This window comes from Falco peregrinus, chromosome Z (assembly GCF_023634155.1).
Source record: "Falco peregrinus isolate bFalPer1 chromosome Z, bFalPer1.pri, whole genome shotgun sequence".
In the NCBI taxonomy this organism is placed as follows: domain Eukaryota; kingdom Metazoa; phylum Chordata; class Aves; order Falconiformes; family Falconidae; genus Falco; species Falco peregrinus.
The window spans coordinates 20,849,914-20,873,999 of record NC_073739.1 but is presented as its reverse complement, the minus strand read 5'-3'; the positions used below and the strand labels follow the sequence as shown (position 1 = coordinate 20,873,999).

General features: G+C 36.1%; 1 protein-coding gene across 1 annotated transcript in view; it reads left to right on the top strand.

Annotated features, from left to right (window-relative positions):
- CEP120 (centrosomal protein 120) overlaps positions 1–24,086 on the top strand; it is a 44,726-nt gene that overhangs the window by 8,792 nt on the left and 11,848 nt on the right. Inside the window, exons 6-19 of the mRNA XM_005242538.4 lie at positions 44–241; positions 2,251–2,472; positions 2,736–2,940; positions 3,945–4,055; positions 5,284–5,458; positions 10,687–10,836; positions 11,687–11,869; positions 14,307–14,403; positions 14,493–14,645; positions 15,327–15,416; positions 15,908–16,000; positions 17,634–17,795; positions 21,313–21,435; positions 22,857–22,955. Coding sequence (XP_005242595.1) covers positions 44–241; positions 2,251–2,472; positions 2,736–2,940; positions 3,945–4,055; positions 5,284–5,458; positions 10,687–10,836; positions 11,687–11,869; positions 14,307–14,403; positions 14,493–14,645; positions 15,327–15,416; positions 15,908–16,000; positions 17,634–17,795; positions 21,313–21,435; positions 22,857–22,955 — 2,061 coding nt within the window. The remainder of the gene's footprint in view (positions 1–43; positions 242–2,250; positions 2,473–2,735; positions 2,941–3,944; positions 4,056–5,283; positions 5,459–10,686; positions 10,837–11,686; positions 11,870–14,306; positions 14,404–14,492; positions 14,646–15,326; positions 15,417–15,907; positions 16,001–17,633; positions 17,796–21,312; positions 21,436–22,856; positions 22,956–24,086) is intronic.

Genomic DNA, 24,086 nt, shown 5'->3' with positions numbered 1-24,086 from the left:
TGTACAGTATGTGAAAAGATACTCTTTTCTGCATCATTTTCAGTTAGTTCCTAGTACTGTGAAGCTTCCTGAACAACAGCCTGTGTTTTTTTTCTACTACTCGTTACTGGGAAATGATGTCACAAATGAACCTTTCACTGACTTAATTAATCCAAACTTTGAGCCAGAAAGAGCTTCGGTTCGAATACGTAGTACAGCTGATGTCCTTCAAGTTTACCTTGGTGCACAGTCAAAATTGCAGGTAAGAAGTTTCTTCTCAAATGTGAATGAAAATAAGTAATGAAAATTAAAAAAATGGAATATGGCTCAGGCTGAAAACGGAAAACATTTCTCTTTCCAAAACCAGATTGTTTTACAGTGTTTTTGAGTCAATACAAATTGATTCTCTTGCTGGTATAAAGGAAACCCTAGCAGCCAGTTTCCCAGCTCAGATGGAGTGGCAGTAGTTTTAGTATGCTCCCTATAGTAAGTTAGGTTACATGACATTTCCAAAAAGCTAATGCAGCATTCTCAAGAGCTCTGAGTTCTAGGAGCTGTGCTGCAATCAGACCATCTGCAACCCACAGACCTACCTGTGATAACCTCACCCACACCAGCTGCTCACATCACTCTTGCTTAAGTTCTAAAATCACTGTCTACCACACTCTTCGTGAATAATAAGGGAGGTCTGGCTTTTTCCTGCTCCTTAGCCAGATAGTATTTTTAAATACAGTACAGCCATATTTGGGCTGTTAAGGGATATAGCTTATCTTTAGCTATGTCTTTAGATGGGGGACATGGTTTAGTGGTGGAGTAGTGCTAAATTCACAGTTGGACTCTGATCTAAAGGGTCTTTTCCAACCTAAATGATTCCATGATTCTAAATATTGGGTAGTATTGAAAGCATTTATGGCAGTCTGTCTGGCTCACACTTAACTCATTACAAAACAAGACTATTTAGTTGAGGGTAGTATAGGGTTTTTAGTAACATAGCTGGTAAATGAGACAGTGTTATATGAGGTAGTCTTGGGTCTGGATCCTTTTCTTTGAGCTTGTTCAAACCATTCTACTTTTGTTATCCAGGTTAGTTTAAGAATCTTTCTGTCTAAATCTTAAATTGTTTCATCTGGTTTTTGTCTCAGCTTGCACTATTTTACTAATTACAGTTTTTGGAGAAAAATGCATTGATGTTTGGAATTTTTTCTTAGTCTATGGTCTTGAAACAAAGGATTTAATATAGCACATATATATACATACATTGAATTACATGTGTTTTGATTGTATTAAAGAATGCCTGTTTGAACAAGAGTTGCTGTGAGGTCAGAGCCACATCTCTATTTACAGTTTTCTTTCTTTGACTTCTCAGCTTCTTAAAATTTTGAATATAGGATTAGAGCACTGTATTATGATCCTTAATATTCAACATATTTTTTTCTGAAAATAAAGACTTGTATTTAAAGTTGTAAAAGGTGCTAGCTGCCAGACTAGGGTGGGTTGTGTGTATGTACATATTGTATGTGTGTGTATGTACATACATATACACACACCTGGGGGTGTGTATTGGCAGCTGACACCTTTTAGTAGTAGAGCCTTCACTAAATGTAGTAATATTAAGGATCAGAGTACAGTGTTGTGATCTGCTAAAACAGAGCTGAGAGTGGCTCTTACTTGGGAAAGAGCAAATTGGTATGTAAACTCTGAAGAGTAACTTTCACTGAGGAAAATAAATTCCTTTAGTGTGTGTTTTTTAAGATCCATCTTTTACTTAGGTATATAAATATTAAGCTGTGGAAAGAAGGAAGAGTTGAGTCAAAGTTTGAGACAAACCTTGTCAAAATTAAGAACACAATTACTTAATTCCAAAAATCCTTGCTGTTTAAGAGGTGTCTAAACATACACACAGAGGTTGAGCTTGCAAATAACTTTTTTCTTTACCTTGCAGTATATATGCTTGTACATTAAGGACAAGAATCTGTGCTGTGTTTAGAAGCCACAGGCTATTGAATTTGTCCTCCAGAACGGATGATCTGACAAGTCCTCAGAAGGACAGTGCAGTGATCAGCTATGTGCTAGCATGGGACTAATCCTACCTGCTTAATACTAAAATCTTACAGCTGTTCCTATACAGCACAAAACACTTCTCAAACAGGGACTACACTAGGGATGATCACTTATCTGTTGTATTTATGCCACCTTTAGTAGAGGGTGAACAGACAGTTCAAGTGGAAAGGCACATGCCAGTTACTTCATAGTGCTCTTGTATGTATGCAGATCCATCTTTGCTGTGGGGACCAGTCTCTTGGAAGCACTGAAATACCTCTGTCTGGACTGCTGAAGAAAGGAAATGTGGAGATTGATCAACACCCTGTGGCAATAGAAGGAGCATTTGTCCTTGTCCCACCAAATAGAGCTAAACAGAAACTGCCACAGTTGCCTTTGGATATGGCTCCAGCTGTTGGAGTATCAGTAACTTTGCAAAGGGAGCTAGCCCAGGTATAGCTTACTTGTTTGTTTTTGGTTTAGACACAGTTGTGCAATTTCATGTTAAAAAAAAAAAAAATGGTGTTTCTAAGTTGTATTTATCTCTTCAGTATGTAAATTAAAGCCTGAAAGATTAAGTTGCCTTATATGAATAAACCTTTCACTGCTTCATTTTTCTATGTCAGTAAAAAAAAATCTCAAACTATAAAAACGTTGTAGACAGAATTTTTCAGTGCAAGCTGTGATCAATAAGAAAACTATATTGCTTCATTCAGCCTTTGATGCCCTTAAATGCTCCAACTGAACCGAAACAACTACAGGAGAAGGTTCTTTCACCTGTTAGTGGAAAAACGGAGGTCCTGCAGCAGAGATCCCAGAATGTTGTGCCTCAGGCTGACCCCTCTTCAACAGAAGAAGAAGCAACAGAAAGTGAAGTGGAAAGTCTTAAGTGTGAAAAAGGCACAATACTAAAGAAGCAGGGTATGTGGTATATAATCTTTTCTTCCCCAGTTGTCAAGTGTGGTCTTGGATCACATGCTATTAATTTGCAATAAGGCAAATAATAATTACTTAAAAACAAGTACAAGAGGAGAATAAATGCTGTAATTTGAACATGGTTGTTGAAAACACTTGGAAGAGCAAGAATGGGGATTTGGTGGTGTGTAGGTTACAAGTCATGTGGATGGTCATCAGCTTGTAAAATAATAGGAATTCTCTGAATTTTGAGAGTGGGAAGGTTCAGTATGACACCCATAGAGAAACTGACGTACTCAATGAGGAGATGAAATGATCCTAATGTTCATATTGATTAAATAGAAGGGCAGGGGAAATGTGGGGTTCTTAAGATTTCTAAGGAATTTACTATGTGAATAATCAATTGAGAAAACAAGTGTTTGTACTGTACAGATTCCCGGACAAAATGAAGCAGCTGGGTTTTTTGTTTGGTTTTGCATTATCTTTTTATAGGGACTTGGTAGCCCACATAGCTTTCTAAGACTTACCTTGTTTTTGATTTGAGGGCTGGTTTGGGGAGAAGTTGAAGAGGAACAGAGATGAGAGAGGAAGAAATACTATAAGGATAGGGTAAAGCTCATAAGAAAGAATGTTAGTTTGCTAAACATTACTGAACATGCATAATATTAAGAGATAATAAATGAATAAAGCCCAATAATGATTTTTCTTATGATAGTTGTATTACTGTTTTGTTGACATTGGTCCTAAAGACCCAGTTCTGTAGAGGAAAATCTTTGTCCTAGAATGTGCTCTCAGGATTTGTCTGCTAATTCAGCCAAATTTGCCTTTAATCCTAACTGATTTATTTAAGCAAGGATTAAGTCGTTTTTTATGGAACTTAGCAAGAAAAAGTATTGTGAACCCAGCAGCTAGTTTGAATCTGTGGTTAAGAAATCTATGGGTTTTTTAATAGTAATAATTTTATAACTCTCTTTTGGTAAGACACAAAACATATCACATCTGTCTTTCAGGGCCGGTGGGTGAGTCCTCACAAGAGGTTAACAAACAGCATACTGAAGAGCTTCCAGTTTTTACATCACAGAGCAGAGCAAAGTCACCTTTGTCACATGTCCAAAATTCCAGTAAGGCAAAATTTATCAAATTCAGTACACTGAATGAAATATGAATATAATATGAACTGAAGTGAATTTTAACAGTAGCCTGTATACAATTTTTGTTCTCTTGTCTGTGGCCTTAAGCTTCTATTCAGCAATTTCATTGCACCAAGCAATCTAGTGACATTTTATCTGAATCACTAATAATGATTTTATTCCTATGTTACGCTTACTAGCTGATGCTGAAGTAGTATTGAACTTTTATTTTTTGTATTTTTTCTGTTAATGCAAACAAAACACTCAAAACAAGCAGAAAATAGATTAAGTCAATGCTAGCAATGATGTATTTCTTTAAAAATGAGAGAAATGGAAACGTTTTAGGTAATTATGAAGAAAGAGGATCAGAACAACTAACACAAAAGGCAGTTGAGTTCTCTGACAGTTTCTTTACCTCTTTCTCTGCTTTATTTTCTTAAAACATTTTTGGAGACCCTGTTTGTAAAACTTGTATTTTGACCTTATACTCTTTGAAGGCAGTATTGGGTCCCGGTGTAAGGACTTGAGAAGCCTGTATGCAACTGGACAGGCATTCTCACTGTACTTTCTGCTTCCTAAAATAAAAAATGAATGTTGCAGTAGGTGGGTTCTGATCAAAGGGTGTGAGCAGATATGCTTTACTGACGTAACTAGAGCATTTTAGTTTTTCAATAGTTAAACCTCAGCTTGGGACCAATAGTTGATGCTGCCTTACATGATCACTGAAGTGACCTGCTGCTCTGTCTTTTTTCAGTCCTCTACTAAAGGCATTAGCTAATTCAAAGCAAACTAAGTTACTACCAGGGATTTTTTTTTTGTAGCCCACGTCTTCTGCATGCCCTCAATGTATCTGTTAGATTGAGTGATATATATTGCTATAAACTATTGAAGCTGTAGTCTTGTGACATCCTTCTGAACAATTTAATACCTTGGATCTCAGTCTGAACTTTCTTCAGTGAGATAGACTTCCATAACTTTGAAGATTAATAAAAAAATGAATAATATTACAGAATCATAAGAAGATTTTACGTATATCACAGTTCTGATGTAACTTAGAGTGGCTTTTTTTCATAGTACTAGCTTAAGTTACAAGGAATTTAAATTTCTTGGGGAAGAAACCTATCTGTTTCTTGCATTTAAAATGTGAGACCTATCTTTAACATATTTTGGGCAGAACAGATTATTAAAAATGCACACAAATTCTCTTCTATCTTTTCAGCTGCTAATGGTCCTGTAGCTGCATCTCAACCCAACCCTGTGGGTACATCCAGTTCTGAGCCTGTGTCAGCACAGAAAATTGTCATTCCAGCAGCCTCTCACCATTTTTGCTTTTCAATAGACTTACGAAGTATACGTGGTCTGGAAGTTGGTTTTCCAATAAATTGCATTTTAAGGTACAATTTATTTTTTTTGTTCTTCGTAATAACAGTATCTGTCTTTTTAATACAAGGCCTTCATAATCTGAATGATTGGTGGCAGTATGCTGCCTGATGCCTTTTACATAGCTGATTTTCAGTAGCAAAATACTTCAGAATGTTTATCTGGCATATCACTAGACTTCTGAGTATTAAAGATAGTATGTAATATTTCACCTGCACTTTGAGTTGTGTTAACTTTCTTTTGAATACCTGTGCTCAGACAATAAAAATAATTTTTCAGTCCTTAAAGGAAAAGGAGGATTCGTTGCCTCTTTTACTTTCTGGCTGCCTTTCCAGCTGATCAAAGGAGTGATTTCTGTAGCTTTCCATGTCTCCACCAGGAAGTCCTTGTAGCATTTTAATAAGAGACAGATCACCTGGCTTGTGTGTGACAGTGAATCTAAAGAAAGCACATACTAGTCTTAAAGTGAGGAATTGATGTAGTTGATGTGTTATCATTCTGAGAGGTATTATCAGCATTTTTTGATAGTCTCTGTGTACAAGAAGTAGAGCTTAGCAGGGAGAAGAAGCATCTTTTGTTACATAAATTCCTGGAGTTACAAAAAAGACAAGCTGTCTTGGATATGTGAGTTTTGTGCCTGAAGCAAAACTGCCAGTGCTAGTTTGGAGGAATTGCTTAGAGATTAGTTTATTACTGATGTCAACATGAGAGTATGGAGCACTTTTGGGATACTAAGCAGCTATTAGTTGGGAGGTGAATGCTAAGTTGGAGGAGTAAGAACTAAAAAGGTGTCAGACCAATTAAAAGGATATTGAAACCAGTATCTGTATGGGAGGTTGTGGGTTTGGTTTTTAACATTGCCAGTCAAGAGAGAGCTTTCTTATATCAAGTTGTTTCATTTTAGGTTTTTTCTTAGAGTTTAGGAGCATGATTTTATAGATACAGGCATCACAGATCATAGAATCATTTAGGCTGAAAAAACTTTCAAGATAAGAGTCCAACTGTAACCTTAACACTGCCAAGTCCACCACTAAACTGTGTTCCTAAGCACCACACTTGCAAGTCTTCAGTACCTCCAGGCATGGTGATTCAGCCACTGCCCTGAGCAGCCTGTTCCAATGCTTGACAACCATTTCGGTGGAGAAATTTTTCCTAATATCCAACCTAAACCTCCCCTGGTGCAACTCAAGGCTGTTTCCTCTTGTCTAGTCAGTTCTTACTTGGTAGAAGAGACTGACACCCACCTAGCTACAGCCTCCTTGCAGGGACTTGTAGATTCTTGATTCCTACTTAGATCTTCAGCAAGATAACCTAGCAGATTTCCAACCTCCTCTGGAAGCAGCAGCAGCTTCAGATGTATTCCCATTTGCTCTGCATCTGCTGTCCTTTGTGCATTTAAGGCATTAGGTCACTGCAGTCTAGTAGCTCTCCTTCCTGTTCTGGTTGTGTCTAACAAGCTATGTACTGCTTGATTTGTCAGAAGTTTGCACAGTGATCAATATATCACCATTTCTGTTGAAATGGATTTGGGAGTACCTGACATGGGGATCCCAACCCAAAAAGCCAGTACAGATACCACCAACTGATACCTCATGTTTTGCTGCCAATCTTTAATGAAGGATTATATGGCCATGTTAAAAGGGTGCAAAAGTTGTTTGCATTCTCTCTGTGCTGTCTGGGCACTTGCTCAGTGGGGCTGCACTTGAAACATCCAGGTTGGAAGTCAGTTAATGACAGCACTCTTAGCTCTTGCTCTCCTCATGCATCTTCATGACCTCTGTGTTGTCATACATACAACCAAGTTATGCGTTTTTAGATGCTTCCCTTATGCTATCTCTAAACCTTAACTTAAAAACTTTAAAACTTTAAAAATCTATTTCTGATTATTCAGGATTTTCTGAGGCTCATGAGGGAGAAAGGCCTTGAGGAAGGAAGGTGTTTATGGTTCTTATCACTGCTGTTGTCCTAGTACATGTTAAAGAATTTATTTGCAATTTGTTTTATTCAGCTGATGGCAATCAGGATGGTTTCTGGGTTAAAATAGAGTGGTGAGAAGAATGTGGAAAAGTGACCTTGTCCTGCATTTGTGTCTTTAACAGCAAAATGGGCACTAGGTTGCGTAAGAACATCACCTTCCCATGGCATTGTGATGCATTTGTAGGACCTGAGGACTTAGCAGAGAGCTGCTGCAGTGCTGCCTTAGACATGTCATTGCTCACTTTGCCAAACTGCAGTGTTCATAAATATTTTAAACCTGACAGGTATCTTCTAATTGATAAAGCTGCAGTGTTTTGGGCCTTCAGGAAATGCTTTGTGGCTTACTAAAACTTCCCAGCCACTTTAGTTACGCAGAGTAAAGGCAATATAGCTTAATGTTTGAAATTCAGTTAACTGAAAGGGAAAACTTAATGCTAATCTCCTGTAACTGATTTGCCAACCAGGTACATGTTATGTTTAACCTCAGGGGAATCAAAGATGCTTTATGAGCTTCTGCAGTGTAGTATTGCAAGAAAGCAAATGCTTCGTTGCTGAATGAAGATTAGGTTAGAAAAATGTCATTCAGGCTGAGTGACAGGTGGTTTGATTAAGGTGCTCCTGCCTTTTTGCTGGAGAAAAGATAGGAGATCAGTCTTTTTCTGTTTACGTTGTCATGCAAATTTTCTGTAGAACAGAGTTTCTTAATTTTGTCTTGGTGGAATGAACAGCCTTAAAAAAATGAAGCAAACAACTGCCCCCTAAGGAAAAAAAATATAAAAAACACTCATTCAAAAATATCTGCAAGAAACATGGAATGAACTGCCAAACTTAAAATCTTCTCTTAAAGGAGACTTGACAGTATCATGTTTAACACCTTGTTTATAAGAATGTGGATATATATGCATATAGGCCCTTATTAGCCAGCAGGTGTGATTTAATATTGAATGCTTAAGCAAAGTGACTAGTGTGTAGTTAGATGTAAGCCTCTAATGAACACCTGTCAACAGTTCCTTCCAATTAAATTGTTATCTCTATTACAAAAACATGTCGCTGCAGTTTTCTGTCAATGATAAGAGTTGGAATATATGTATTAAACTCTTTTTGAATAAATTTCAGGTGTACTTTGCTAAATGCTCCCTGTTTTGAGAGAAGTTGATGGTATGAAGATTGTTTTAGTTGCTTTGAATAGTAACTACAGCTAATGCCACTGGTGGTTTTGGCAAATGGTCTGATGTTCCTAATGCATGAAAGACCAGACTGAACTTGGAGAGACTGAAGTGTTACCAGCCTAAGCAAGTAACTTTGCTTTTCATTAAGTTTCTTCTTAATATCCCTAAATTTGTTATGGAAAATCAATGTTTAAAAAATGTAACTTGACATTAGAAAAGCTTTTTAATCGAATTACCTTGTTACACTCACATTTCTTGTGGTGCTCGTTAAGTACTTCAAAGTTTAGAAGAAAAATAAGTTTCTGGTCTTGTTGCTACACCTGTAGTGAAGCAGGAACTGTGGAATAATTTCTTGTAGTTCAGCCAGCCAACGTTTACAAAAACAAGTCTTCCACAGAAACAACCAGTCAAATCATAAGAAGTAAGTACTTGTTACAACCAGACAGGATGACTTTTTTGTTTAAAAAAAGTATTCCATGAGTTGGACTTTTTTAATTGATGGTATATGGGAATTCAGTGATTCACAGCAGTTTTTATAGTTTGTCTTCTGGTTTCTGTTAGGGCCCTTTTGGTGCACATGACAGCATATCTTTAAGTGGTGATTTGGTCTGAGAGGGTTGAATGTTTATGGCTGTGGAGGTGCATCTGCATTTGCTTTGCATTTGTTGTTCTGACAGAGTTGAGTTCATTACAGTTGCAACTGGTCACCAGGAAGTCTATTCGTGTTAATGATTCTTGGAGTTTAAACTTTGTTTGAACTAGGGTGAAAAGGTGAGGTTGGGGTGTAGGGGTGGAATATTTTAACACACAACTAATAGAGATTGCATCATTATAATTTATGTATATTATTAAATGGTAAGTGGAATACAGTGTAAAGTGGGTGGACTTCTGTGAAAGCTTTTTCACATAAAATTCCAAAAATGGATTTGTTTGAGAATGGTGACAAGAAGTAGGTTTTGCTGTTTCATGCACTTTGAATTTTAGTCAGTGGTGAATATGGCAAGAAGCTGAAAAGAAGAAACATCCAAACATAAATGCTAAGAAAATTTGCAGGGTAAAAAAAATTGCATTTTCACTGTATATTGGAATCATTATTTCATTTGGTTCTAAACAAGCTCTTCAAACAGTTATGCTGCTGCTTAAAAAAATTCTATACTTTTGATGAAGTATTTATTTTATTAGTAACTCAGCAGACAGCTGGCATCATCAGCTTCAGCAAAACAAAGTTCAAGAGGTACTTGACCTTCCCTTTGTAGTTTATCATACACTGAATTGTGCCAGGACAGTAGTTTCAGGCCACATTAGAAATCATAATGGTAAAATGATTTGACATTCCCTTTAGTGTGGGAATTAAACTAAATTCCTCAAATGTGACTGAAATTTTCAAATGGTTCTGACTCTGCATATATGTATACTTAGTGATAGATTATGACATGTCATATAGTTATAAGTGTTTTTAAGTAGCAATCTATATCTGAATATAATAGGTTTCTTCTATTTCTCTGCTCACTTTAATTGCAGAATTTATTTAAAAGATCAATTTGTGTGATTGTAAACATACAGGTTATTGAAGCTTTTTTGTCAAAATAACAGTAAAATAAATGAAGTTGGATTAGTGCTGAAGTAAATAACAAATATTTGAGAAGAAAATCCTGTTGTTTTGGACTTATTTGTGCAGATTTTGCAACTTCAGTACAAATTGTGCTTCAGTAAAATGTCTGAACTGGTGTTCTTGTGGAAGTTGTAAGAAAAAAGTATCTATTTATTAAGTTACTACCTTACAGCAGGCTTCCAGTACCTAAAAGGGGCCTACAAGAAAGCTGAGGGGGACTTCTTGCAAGGGCATATAGGGTTAAATTAGATAGAAGACATTCTGCACTAAGAGTGGTGAGGCACTGGAACAGGCTGCCCAGAGAAGCTGTGGGTACCCCATCCCTGGCTGTGTTCGGGCTGGATGGGGCTTTGAGCAGCCTGGTCTAGTGGAATGTGTCCCTGCCCATGGCAGAAGGGTGGGAACTAGATTATCTGTAAAGGTCCCTTCCAACTCAAACCATTCTATGATTCAATTTGATTATTTTTGTTATTGTTTTTATTAGGTACTCGTATCCATTTTTTGGCAGTGCAGCCCCTATTATGACAAGCCCACCTGTAGAAGTCAGAAAGAACATGGAAGTCTTTCTTCCACAGTCCTACTGTGCGTTTGACTTTGCAACTATACCTCATCAGCTGCAAGATACATTCTTCAGGTGATAACGTACCTTCTTTTTATCTTAATTATGCTTTTTCTTTTTTTTTAATAAATGCAATCACAAGTTCAAAAAGATCATCAGTTTGAGAATTTAGTAAAGAATCCAAGTGTCAGTGCCAGCAAATATTTAATACGCTGATTTTCCAGTTTCTCTATTATTACATTTGGAGTCAGGGACTCTCAAATTCTTGCTGTTCTCCTGAGTACTTACACAGGCATTATTGTTTTCAGAAACAAAGGGTTGTTTCTGTAAGTTCTTAATTTAAAGGTTGATAGCATAGTTTTAACAAAGCATTACTTCAAATGAAATAAGTTTTTTATTCTTCTTTTTAATACACAATGACTAACCAATATCTTTGAAAACAGAGCAAGTACCTAGGAAGCAGAGTACAGTGGTGAGGGCTGTGTCACAATTTTCCCAGTAGTCCCACCACCTTTCACTGATTAAGATACAGAATAAAGATTCACTGAAGTAGTAGTATTTTGAAAGAATAGGTGGAGGAGATGTAGTCTGAGTGGCAGTGACTAAAATTTGTTTATAGGTATTTATAAATGAAGATGACCTAGGTCTATTAAGATTATTCAGTCAATTGCTTTCACTGCAGCATTTTTCTAGTAATTGGAGAAAGGAATGATAATCTGACCAAAGGAGTAAGTGATGGAGAAGGAAAGTCAGTCTGTCAGATTCCTCTGTGAGTGAGAGCCAGTAAATCCATCTCATTGTTTGACAGTTGTGAATATCAGTGATTTGGGAAGTTAGTTTTAGAGAATGAGGTCCTTTTCCCATATGAATAGGAGTGCTTCCTCTTTTGTGTTGATGCCTGACACTAAAACTATTTTTGTTTCAGATTACCTCTGCTGGTTGAATTGTGGCACAAGGATAAAACGGCTAAAGATTTACTTCTAGGGGTGGCAAGACTGCAGCTTTCAAACGTTTTGTCTTCAGAAAAAACACGATTCTTGGGTGGTAATGGTGAGCAATGCTGGCGTCAGACTTCTAATGAAACAGTCAGTGTCACAGCAGCACAAGGGTAAAACTATTTTGAAAATTACTTACTCTGTAGCAAGTTTTGTAGAATTGTTTGTTTAACATTTCCCTGGAAGAGGGCAAGCTCTTCCTGTTTACTTTTTTGAAGTAAGTAAACAGGCTGCAATGTACTGCAGTATGGGGGTGGGAATAGGCATCCAAAAGACTAAAAGTTAAATTGCCACAGGTATATTGTGCAACCCCACACCACTACCAGAATCATTGTACTAAACATTTGTATAATAATGATATTGGGTAAGCTTCACAGACAGACTAAAGACAGAACTAATTTGAAAAAATGTTACTGAGGCATTTTCCAGTCTGAGTTATTTAACAGTTACAAAAAGTTGTTGATGTTGCAGCCAATAGTTAAGACTGCTTGTCCACAGTATGCTTTTAGATGCAACAGACTTCAGTGAAATTTAGGACAGATATATCTGTAGAGTGGAGAGGTTTTATGTTTCAGGCCTACGTGCTGTGATAGTAGCAGGAGTTTGAGCTTGTGTACATCAGAAAGAGCACTGTTATTATACTGTTCTGTCTGAATTAATTTGCATAGAGGAGTGATTTCTTTTTTTATATATGAAGAAACTTAATTTATAATTCTGTCTTGTTGAAGATGTGAATGTGAACTGTGCTAGCAATCAGTGACTGGACCCTCATCGTTTTGTGTGTGATAATGGACCTTGATTATGCCTTTAGAAATAAATACAATTGCTATTAAAATTGAGAGCAGTTTTAAACCTCTAATCCAGGGGTCCTCAAACTAAGGCCCACAGGCTGGATACGGCCCCCCAGGGTCCTCAGTCCGGCCCCCGGTATTTACAGACCCCGCTGCCGGGGGTTGGGAGGGGGAAACCAAGCAGCCGCAGATGACTGCCTGCCGCTGCATCCGCGCCGGCCCCCTGGTTAAAGTTTGAGGACCCCTGCTCTAATCCTACAGATAAGTAAAACACGCTATATTTGACACACAGGAAACTTCAGGTTATTGACACAACTGACAGAAAACTGATCTCTGACTTCATTTAAACTTTTTTGTGTGAAAGTCTGTGGGGAGTTACTTTATGATCTCACTGTACATTAAGGTTCACATTTTCACCCTTAGTAAGTTTGTTAAAATGAAACCTGGTTTTGCGTAAAACTTAATAACCACTAGATGGCATTCTCAAAATGTAATCAGGTCACTCTGTTGTGCTGTGTTGATACCTCTCTAGCTTTGCTGTAGTTGATCTAATGTCCTTTTTATGCTGATATGTTAAACTGACTTAATTATTCAGATTTCTGATGTCCACTACTTTGAATCTTGTTTTCTTTTTTAATCAGTGACTGATAGAAAGTTGTAAGAATTTAATATAGTAATTCATTTTAACTTATGTGAAGTACAAATATTTGGGTTTTTTCCCTTGCAAATAAGTGCAGAAGATTGCACCTTTAAAAATATTTTAGTGTTGGTTTTTTGTATTTGCTGGAAGAGAATTTCTGTGAAAACTACAGCCTTGGTTAATTCTTGCAGCCTTTTGTTGCAAATTGCTTGATGCGCAATTCTGCAGCTTCCAGGTGTCAAGTGATTGTTTAATTGCCTTTGCATCAGTGAGTAGTTATAATTGAAATTGTAGTTTTGTTTCTGACGAAGGACTGGTGTAGACCACAGTATACTTTAATGTTAGACTAGTGATAACTTTGTTACATGACTTGTGTTTATGCCTTCTGTTAATATCTTTCTGGGTAAAAAACAAGCAAACAAAAAGCCCCCCAAAACCAAAATAAAACCAAAACCTTCCTTTGTTTACTATGTTTTGTCTATGATTAGAGATGGCCAGAGACAAACTGCTCCACTTAAGTAGAAACTGAAACTGATTTCAAATTAGTTTATTAAAGTATCTGTTATCTAGAGATTTTTTTCACTGTACAGGAGCAGGTAGATATCTGACCTGTAGGTGGATTTGAAGTTGTCAGTTCCCTGTGCTAAAGCTTCCAGAAATGTGTTCTTAGTAATCCAAGGGTAGCTTATGACACATGATATGCTAGGTGACTTACTATACTGTGGATAACTAGAACATTAGTGTTTAACATTTAAAAAAGCAAGACTAATGAAATTCATTGAGTATCTTGGAACAAAGTTGGCAACAATACCTGTATTCAACAGGTATGTTTGTTAGCAAGATTTCACACTGCAGGTGCAGTTGTGGATCATTTGTTACAGGGATGTGTTGATTATAGTAAGCTGTTTAAAGTCAGAAAGCTTATTGTAGATGTGTAAATTGATCCCGAAGTTAAAACAATATACATGGGAAACATGTTTGAGCTGTCATGTAGGCACCTAATTAGAGTCCCGGAGCATATGTAGAACCTTTTAGCACAAAACTTTGCTGTTGTCTTACAATTCACTTCCTGTATTTTTAAGACAGTTTTCACTAAAAGCATTCTAATGCTGTTTATAGGGCAGGCAACAGAATAGCAGAGCTTTCATATGCTATCACTTTGGAAGACTACGGGCTTGTGAAAATGCAAGAAGTTCTGGTGTCAGATTCTTCTCAGGTAAATTTTAAATAAATTTTATCCTCCTTCCCTGAATACTACTTTGACAAGTTGGGTTTCCAGTTAAAAATCCACTGTTGTTACATCAGTGTGTAGGTGGTGGTCAGCAACGGCATGTCCCTCACGCTCAGCCTCGTTGTCCTCCAGAAAACCACCCAGAACCTCGAGAAACTCTTGAATACAAAGCAGCACTGGAGTTAGAAATGTGGAAGGAAATGCAAGAGGACATTTTTGAAAATCAGGTTTTTACACTTTTAGTTTATTTCCTAGATGGCATGACTGCCAGGGAAGCTTTAGCAGAGTTGATGAGAGGAATATTAACTGCTGTTTTTCTTAAACTTCACCACTGTTTTGAATAAGAACTAAATTTTTCTCATACAGAACATTCAAACTTCAGATGTGCACAAATATATTCTGTACTCATAGGGAAGAAGGCTAATTGTTTTCTGTTAAGTGACCGAAGTAGGTGCTAGGTAGTGAGTTACAGAATACTCCTTTCAGAATTTCCCCTTACTGTTTATGAAGTACGGGAGATACTCAAGATTCAAATTATTGGTGTTAAATATTAACACTGTGTTTTTTTATTCTGAGTCAAAATCCATTGCTGTGTTTCTATTCTTGATGTCGTTCTAGGTGTTAGTTACATGCTTCTTTCTAAAAAATACTAAGACTCTAGTGTCTATATGTTAAGATATCTTTCTCAAACTTGGGCTTACTTTGCATTTTGTACTTAAGGGTAAGAAATATCTTTCACTATTAGAATCATACCTTGAGTTATACATGTCAGTGTACAAAAACTAATTTTCAGTTATTTTGTTTCAAGGCGTAGTTCTGGTAGTACTCTTGCCTTTAAATGGTGCTTCCAACAATCTTGATTTGGTTTTCTGGTTTGGGGGTTTTGTTCCTTTTCTTGCTCTTACAAGCTTAAGAAGAAGGAAACAGTCCATATGCAAGCACTTGCAGAAGAATGGAAGAAAAGAGATAGAGAGAGAGAAGCATTAGTGAAGAAAAAGGTAAGGAAATTCATACGTATACTTGCTAAAGGTCTCATTATAAATCTCATATCACTGTAAAAATTTGACAAAATATTTCATGATTCTAACATGGAACAAAGGGTCTGTGATTAGTCTTCACATCTACTGGTATACATGCATCTAGTCTACAACAGTGCAGAAAATTAAAAGTAGCCCCTAATCATAGAATACTTGTTAGCAATGCTTTAGGTTAGCTTGCTTTCTTTGGGGGCTTTTAACTTCAACTGCTTTTCATTTGCGTAGTCAAAAACTACTTCTACAGCCCCACTGTTCATGGTAACCTGTTAGCCTTTATTGCATTAGGAAAAAAAGCCTCTCCACTGCGATTTCTTCATTAAGAGCTGTAGATTTGTTTTACATGTAAATTTACAAATACTGTCAATGTTTTATACCACAGCAAGAGTAAATTTTTTTTGCCTGCCTAAACCAGTTTTCATTGCAAGAAAAAACTGCCTTTTTTGTTCTTTTAGGTAGCAGAGTATACTGTTTTGGAAGAACAACTTCAGAAAACCCTGAGAGATCTAGATAAACGAGAAAGGCAGCTTTTTAGTGCTGAATCAGAGGTAAAAGTGTTTGGTCATTTTAAACAGTGCAATTGCATGAGCTATTTCTATAAGGGGTGTTGAATTTTCATATAGAGACAATTGTGACCCGTGTATAAGAACTGAAGTAGCTGCATTGATACTGATACAGAGGAGCTCTAAAAAATTAAGCCAAGTGTTGTTACAACTACACATTTTTATTGAAATGGAAATTGAATGATCTCTTAAATGGCTTACTAGATTTACAGAACCTTTAAGTTTTCTATTTTTAACAGTATTGGTGTCATGGAGACATTATATAACATTATTATATCTCCCATTTTAAATTTGGTATGGTCAACTGAACATTGTACATGTATGCAAGAGTGCTTTACTTAAAACAGTAGTCGCTAGATTAACCATTGCAATAGGAGGAGGTGACGAGGAGAGCTGGGAGAAATTGCAGTTGTCCAGGTTTTGTTATCCAGCAATTTGATAGAGTTCCAGTTGTACTTTTTTCATAGTGACAGGGCCAAAGAAGATGTGGGAGAAACCAGTAGTTACCACTGTTTCTAGATCTCACTGAGCACCCTCAAGATGAGAAAATGGGGTGGGAGACCTCAGGGAAGCTAGTAATATGAAAAGAGAAAGAAGGAAAATAAATTGCCTATTTTTGTACTTTATGACAAACTCACAATTATATAGGTGAACAGCTGTGGTGACTTAGTTGACCAACAAACTCGCATTCCACTTGTAGCTGAGGTTAATCTTTTTATCCTAACAATCCCTCCTGTGCTTGTGAACAAAGCTAAGAAAGCTCCCAACACAGGGACTGGCTGGTTGAGTCTGCATCCTGTCCTGTACTCAGGCTGTCTACACCCCTCATGTTGTAGTTTATGCTGTAAATAATGCCTGACTTTACTTCTAACATCTATGCAAAAGAAATGGTGTTGTTTGGCAAACATTTCAGTCTGAGTAAAAGTATTTTGAATCTCATACATGTTTGTCTCAAAACTTGCTCTAAAATTAGTGAGATTCTGACCTGAGTGTATAGAAATAATGAAAGCTGGTAGATTCCAAAAAATCTTGACAAAATTATGTAAGGTTCATTTAGCAATTACTTAGTTTGAGAAATGGGCTGTTCGGAGAGGTTTCTATTCAGCTAGCAGTTATCTGGGCTGGTAAAATCTTTCTACAAAGTTCAAACATGTCAAGGACTGTTTTCATGTTTAGCTCAATTATAAATTCTCTCAGTATACTCAGTTTGGAAAGTGTGATGCTACTGACCTAAAGGCCTCTTGGCTGTAGCTGTGGCATCACTGTTTCTGCAGTGAAGGGGCATATTTAGCTTTTTCGTTTGTAGTTGAAAGGTGGATATAAAATTTGCCTGTAGCAAGCCCACGTAGAAAGTACAGTAGAGAGATAGATAGCTCCTTTTTTACTATAGTCAAGCAAGAGTATATTTGTAGCCCAAATACCTGCAAACCACTGTCATTTGTTAAACTGAAAGCCAACTAAAAATACATAGCAAACATATAGATAACAATGGAATTTCTATTGTTTAATTTATAAAGTGGATAACAATTTTTTTCTGTCATGAGTAGTAGTAACAGTTGTAAGAAAGGCTCTTAAAGCTGTTGCACCTATGGATTAATATAAATGTCTCACTTCTAAGCTGCAAAGAGTAAAGAAGGAGGTGCAAGCAGAGCATGAACGAAATCTGCAGGAGCTACAGGATTCTGTGCGGCGAGCCAGAGAAGAATGTTCGCACCAGGTTGAGCTAGAAAGGTCAAAAATGAAACAGTTGGAAGAAGACAAGCTTCGCTTACAGCAGCAGGTAAGTACACTTAAATTTTCTGCCTCAACATTTTTTACTTAAGGAAGCATTTTTGAAATAAGTATACTAAGTTGAGCAATAGTTTTGAGGCAAGCGTGTTCTGGCAACTTTGTCATTAAACATTTTGTCTCCCTTGTTTGGTGAGTTACATGCTGGGATCAGTCTGTCAGTCTTGGTCAGTAGTAGGGCCGGTGGTTATAATTTTTTTCCAGCACTGAAAATCAAACAGCAATTACAAGCGCATGTTACATGTAGAACCTGATGAGCAGTATACATTTCAGTGACTTAACAAATTACTAGCACTTAACATCTAGGAAGACATCTAAGCAGCTTGACTATGCAGTTTGTTTTATTCTTCCATTGCAGAAGAGTTATTTCTTCTATCTTAATAGGGGCAGAGGTGGGGGGAGAATTTTATTGTTAATGATCTTCTGAAAGTAGCAGTTTCATTAAACCAAGAAAATTAGACTACATTCTGTGATCCTGTAAGTTAGCTTTTGCACTAACAATAAGGTTAGTCTAGCTATTTTTCTTGACTGTTAAAGCATACTGTAAAATTTCAAGTTAATACTAGCTTTTTTGAGCAGTTACAATATTAGATACTCAATTTGTTAAGTAAGTGAAATCTTAGTAATATGTAAGTTTTTTTCAAAGTGCTTATTTTATGTAGATGGATTACTTGCTTTGGTGCTTTTCATTTGTGATATGTGACAGTGATAATGCCACCATAGCTTTGACTAGTTGAACTGTATCAGTCAAATGTGTATTTTTGTATGAAGAATTGTGCTGAGATTTTGTGGGTTTTTTAGTTTAATATTAAACACTGATATTAACCTACTTATTTTTATGTCAGCATGTTAACCACAGTACAGTGAACTCTTTAAATATAGCAAATATAAAAAAGCTGCTAATCATCACTATTTTAGTGAACACTCCTTGAACTGAGATTGCAGAACACAATTCTCTTCAAACTGCTAAGTGCATCACTTCTCTGCATCGTAGATGTGTTGTTGGCAGCTACCAATGCTGTATCAGTCCAGACAAGATAACCAATAGTTCTTCAGGCTCAAGTGGCCAAATGCCCCCATCTAGGAGTTACTTCCATTTTCATTGTTTTGAGTCCCACTGACTTTTAGTTAGATTGCAATAGTATCACAATGACTTTCTTTTTTGTTCAGAACAGACATACTGTATCAGACCAGAGATCCAGTTAGCTCAGCATTCTGTTGCAGCAGTGGTTGGATTTAAAGGGCAAGAAAATATGAAATGGGACAATGAGAAAATACAGTTTTGGTGTATCCAACAAAACCATCAAAAGTTACATGTACCCTCAGCCACAGGCAGCATTTTATATTTATGACTCCATTGGTGAAAGTATTCTTCATGAATTAATCTGATCCTTTTTAAAAAGTATTTCTATTTTTAGCATCACAACTTCCTGTGGCAGTGAGTTCTAAAATGTGTTGTATATTTTAAAACTTCTTTTGTTCATTTTAAGCTTGTTGCTTAATTATGAGGAGGCCTTTAGTGCCTGTACTACCTATATACCGTTCCTGGTTGCTTAGGTGTCTGTCATACTGCGTCTTCAAAACATGGCTATGTTTTGTCTTGCTTTGTATGAAGGCCATTCCTTCAAGGTCATCATCCCTGCTGTCTTTCTCTGTGCTGTTCCTGTTATTTTGAGTCTCATGGTTCGGTGTGAGGTGGTTGTTGGAGTATTGCACATAAGACAAGCATTTTTCTTTTGCTTTACTGTGGGTGGGATGGGTTTCTGTTTTTTTGCTTTGGAGTCTCACTGTAGGATGGTTCCCTTTTGTAAAGTGTATGAGCAGAAAGTTTCTGTTGCCATTAGTTTTGATGAGTCTTTCTTCTTACCTTCCTTGGGTGTGGGGTTTTTGTTTTGTTTTGTTTAACAAGGAATGTTCTACAGCAAATCATAATTGTTCTAAACAATAGGCTTTGACTTACTCCTTACCTTTAAGGAGATGTGTCAATACACAATTTTCACATTTGTATTGTAGAGTTCTCTAAATGTGTAACTTTGTTGGGAGGTAAGCCCCACTATGTTCTAGAGAATGTCCTTGAAGCATCCACCTTGAAGAACATCACTTTTACTTCCTGAATAAGGAGGTTGTGCTTGGTGATTCATGCAGCTCCCTAACAGTTCACAACCTGAACCTGAAATTCAATATTTGAAAGTGTTTTCAGAGCCAAACAAGAAATTAAACATTATTATAGAAGTTCTAGGGAGAGCTGGCATTTCTCATTGCTGAAGTTGGTTAGTTACTGCCTTTGTCATCAGCATCATGTCTGTATGTCTGCTTTAAAAAGAAATTGGTAAAAATAGGATGGTCATAAACAGTGTCCATTATCTTTTGTCAAAGTTGGCTATTGTGGTTATATGTGAAAAGTAACGGCAGTGAACTATGCTTTTGCATGGCTCCTTAGGAAGCATCTTTACTTTCTTACATAAATTCCATAAAAATAATAGGTGCAGAAAGTGAAACTTTGGAAGAAAAATAGATGTGACCCAGTTGGGACATTCAAAGAACTAAAATACTGATGTACCAGTAGAAGCTGTAGGCCTTGAAACACAAATATATTCTCTTAACCATTTTCATCAGTGTTCTAAACTGTTGGATAAATTTCATGAAAGTAGTTACATTAACTAGTTGACCTAAATAAGAGTGCAGCATTTGGGATCCTATTCTGTGAAGGAATGCATCACTTGTATCAGGTGTGTATAAGGTATTTATAGTTGCATAATAAGTAACAGAAGAAGAACATAAGCTAATTTTAGAGAACAAAATTCTTATACGTTATAATAAAAAACTGTTAAATGTTTGACACTACACAATCATTTTGCTACAAAGAATTTATTGGCATAATTTCTCAAATTACCCATTTTAAGATGAAAAGCAAAGGTTTCTTTATAAAATCTTTATGAAACTGGAAGTACGCAGTGAGGGCAGAGGTATGTAGAGTTAAATCATTAGTCACTGAGGTCTTTCTACTTTAGCCTTTCTTCTAAATCATTTGGCTATACAAAGTACTAGTTATTTCCTCTTCCAGACATTCCTAAACAAGTTATGCTGGTGGAATTGAGTAAGTAATAAAACTTCATATAGTAGATAACACTGTTGGCTTTCTTTTAAAGATGTGTATAAATCTTAATAGTTTTGTTTTCTGTATTTCTTTTGCAAGTCTTTTTAGAAATGTGGACAGCAAAGTTTATAAATCTTGAGCTTCCATATATGAGGACAGACTTGGTTTTTCTCTCCAGTACGGAGCAAAGATCCGCTTTAAAACTCTTCCTATTAAAACATTGCTGTATGCCATTGTCAAGAAATGATTAATTATGAATGTGTAGCTTTCAGTGTCTGTTTTATATCGGGTAATTGACACTAAGATGTTTGTTCCAGGGACTAAGGAGTAACTTAAGTTCTGTAACCTAATTCTTTGTCGCTGAGTGTATTTTTCTGCTAACATGCATTATTTTTTGATCTCTTTCATGTAGCTTTATGAAGCAGAAAATAAACACAAAATTTTGGAGAAAGAGTTCCACCAATACAAAGAACAGCAAAGTAGCAAACCAGAAATCCAGCTACAATCAGAAATAAATCTTCTTACTTTAGAAAAGGTACCTTGGATTTTTTTCTAGTCTTTAAAAACTGTCACAATGGTCCACTTACTGATAGGGGACACGTAGAATAATCTTGCATGATAAACTGGGTAATTTGTCATTGCTCTATTTTTTCAAACAGTTCCCTCAGACTTTAAGTATTTAGACACAAATAAGGCCAGTAGTTGCCTTATATCTGTAGAGGAAGCAGTAGTGTTAGAGGATAAGGCAGGAAAAACCCTGACCTATATATTTAAATCGCTACCATTCTGATTTAAGCTAGGGAGGCTGAGCATTCAGTTGATCAAACTAAATAAAGATGAAGATTTTCTTATGAGGATTAATCCAGAGTGGTATTCCATCATGTGCATTGTTTGTTTTTTTAAAGTACGTCAGAAAAGACTGTGTTATTCTCAGAGGGATGGAATCACTGTCATAAGTTGATTTCTTAGAAACCATGCATGCCTTCAGCAGAGGATATTTTTCTTAATTAAAACCACAGTTACGGGCATTTTATACTCAAATTATTGTGAGGTTTGAGTTAAATTGTTAATTGAATAAGCTGAAAAAATGGACCAGCCTTCTTGGCACAAAATGTACACAGTTATATGGCCAGTCTGCTTGTTACTGTGTGTTTGAATAACTTCTAATGCCAGCTAATTATTCAAAATATGTTTCTGTCTATAAATAAAACCTTTATTTAAAATATTTCTAGATTTCCTATTTTTGTTAATTTTAAAAAATCAGTGCTTTAAGATCTTCGCATATTCAGTGGTACCTAATTTTTGTCTGTTTGAAAGAAAATATGCCTCATAGCTGTTAATTAAAAATGTTTGGGTTTTGAGGTTACTGTACTCAGTGTGCTTCATAACTGTTTGCCTTTTAATATTTTTTTCACTGAAAGCAATGAATTTTTTGGGTGTGTAACTTTTTTAAAGATTTATTTAGATAAGATCAAAGATTCACACTCAATATGTAGATTTTAAAGAATGGTTTGAACAGATGTCTATTTCAGAGAAAAGAATGTAGTACATATCTTCAATCAGCTGCAAGAAAGAAAAAAAACTACACACCTTTTAAAGGCAAGATTTATCCATCAATGTTTCTATTAAATTAGTGTCTATAATCTTACTTTAGAAAAAAAAAGGCAGGGGTTGCTAATTTGAGAATCTTAAATTTAAACGTTATGTCAGCAGATTTAGTGCTAGAAACCAATCCTTCTGTATAGACAGCTATCCAATAAAAATAAGGCTATATTTTAAACAAGAAAATGTTCATGTGCCATAATATTTATGTTATATTGTATAACAGCTTTAGATGATGTTGTATGTTACACTACATAAACACTTTTCTTAAACCAGACCCTTTGTATATATACATCTTTCAGTGATTGTTACTGCTGTTATTGCTTCAGCTGATATGATTTTAATTGCTTTTAGGCTGAACTTGAAAGAAAGTTAGAATCGGCTACCAAGTCAAAGCTCCACTACAAACAACAATGGACAAGAGCTTTGAAAGAACTTGCAAGGTTAAAACAGGTATGCAGGTTTTCTTTTGTCATATGAGACAGCCAAGTTAATGCAGTGTTGGAAGCTACTTAAAATTACTGTTACATACCGGCAATTTTCATTTTATTAGTGTTTGCCTTTGCCAAATATAAGCTGAGCTATACATTTTACAAAAATGAGTACAGCAAAACTCATTTTAATTTGACACTGAACTCAGGAAAGACCAAGGCTCAGATCTGCAAAAAAGATTGGTGTAATGAAAAGCAGGCATGATACAAAAAATGGAAGTTTTGTTAATTTCATCCCCGATTAAAGCTCAGGCAGCACTTCCAGAGAAAATGTTTTGTTTCTGTCCCAGCCATCTTGCTTGGTCAGTCCTAACTGTTCTCTGTTTTAACTGTAAAATGAATGAAGAGTAAAGGTGAGAAACAAATCTTAGCTTTTAGAAATAATTGTTTAAGGTTTGCTGAATGTTGTAAAGTAAGCTTGCAGAAAATTTAAATGGGAAGTGAAACTTTAATCTGCTTTTGGAAATCCTAATCTTATACTAATGTGGTATGCCTTTACTGCTGTGTTTTAACAGAGCCTGTGTGTGTATAGTCATATGTATATGACTTGGAAATACTCTGTTCAAACTTAAAAGGAGTAGCAGCTTCATCCTCACTGAATCCATATGCCTCTGTGCTTTTTGTCATTGCCTGTCTCAATTACAGTAAACATTAGCTAAGCAGTATACTTAAGAATGGCAAGCATCTTCATTAGCCTTGACAAACAAATTAGTAAATCATTAATCCATGTTGTTGAACAAACATTGACACAGATAAAACTTCAGAATTCCAAGTTTAGTGAAAGGTTTTTATTACCTGTATTTACACCTACTTCCTGCTTTAGGAAAAGGGTTTTTTTTTTGAGGATTATAGTTCCTACCTCATTCCTACTGCTAGAGTATTAAGTTTTGGGAGAGTAAGAAGCTATGCCCACTCTCTCCTAATTGATAATTACCTTTCTTATTCTGTATTTTTCTTTGAAGAAAGTGAATGTACTATATAATCACTATTAATAATAAAACCCTCATCTTTATTTGCTGTCTTCAAATTGGTTCTCTTTTGCCTAGTGGTAAAAGGAGTCATGAATTCTCATCCCCAATTTCTGAAACATCTA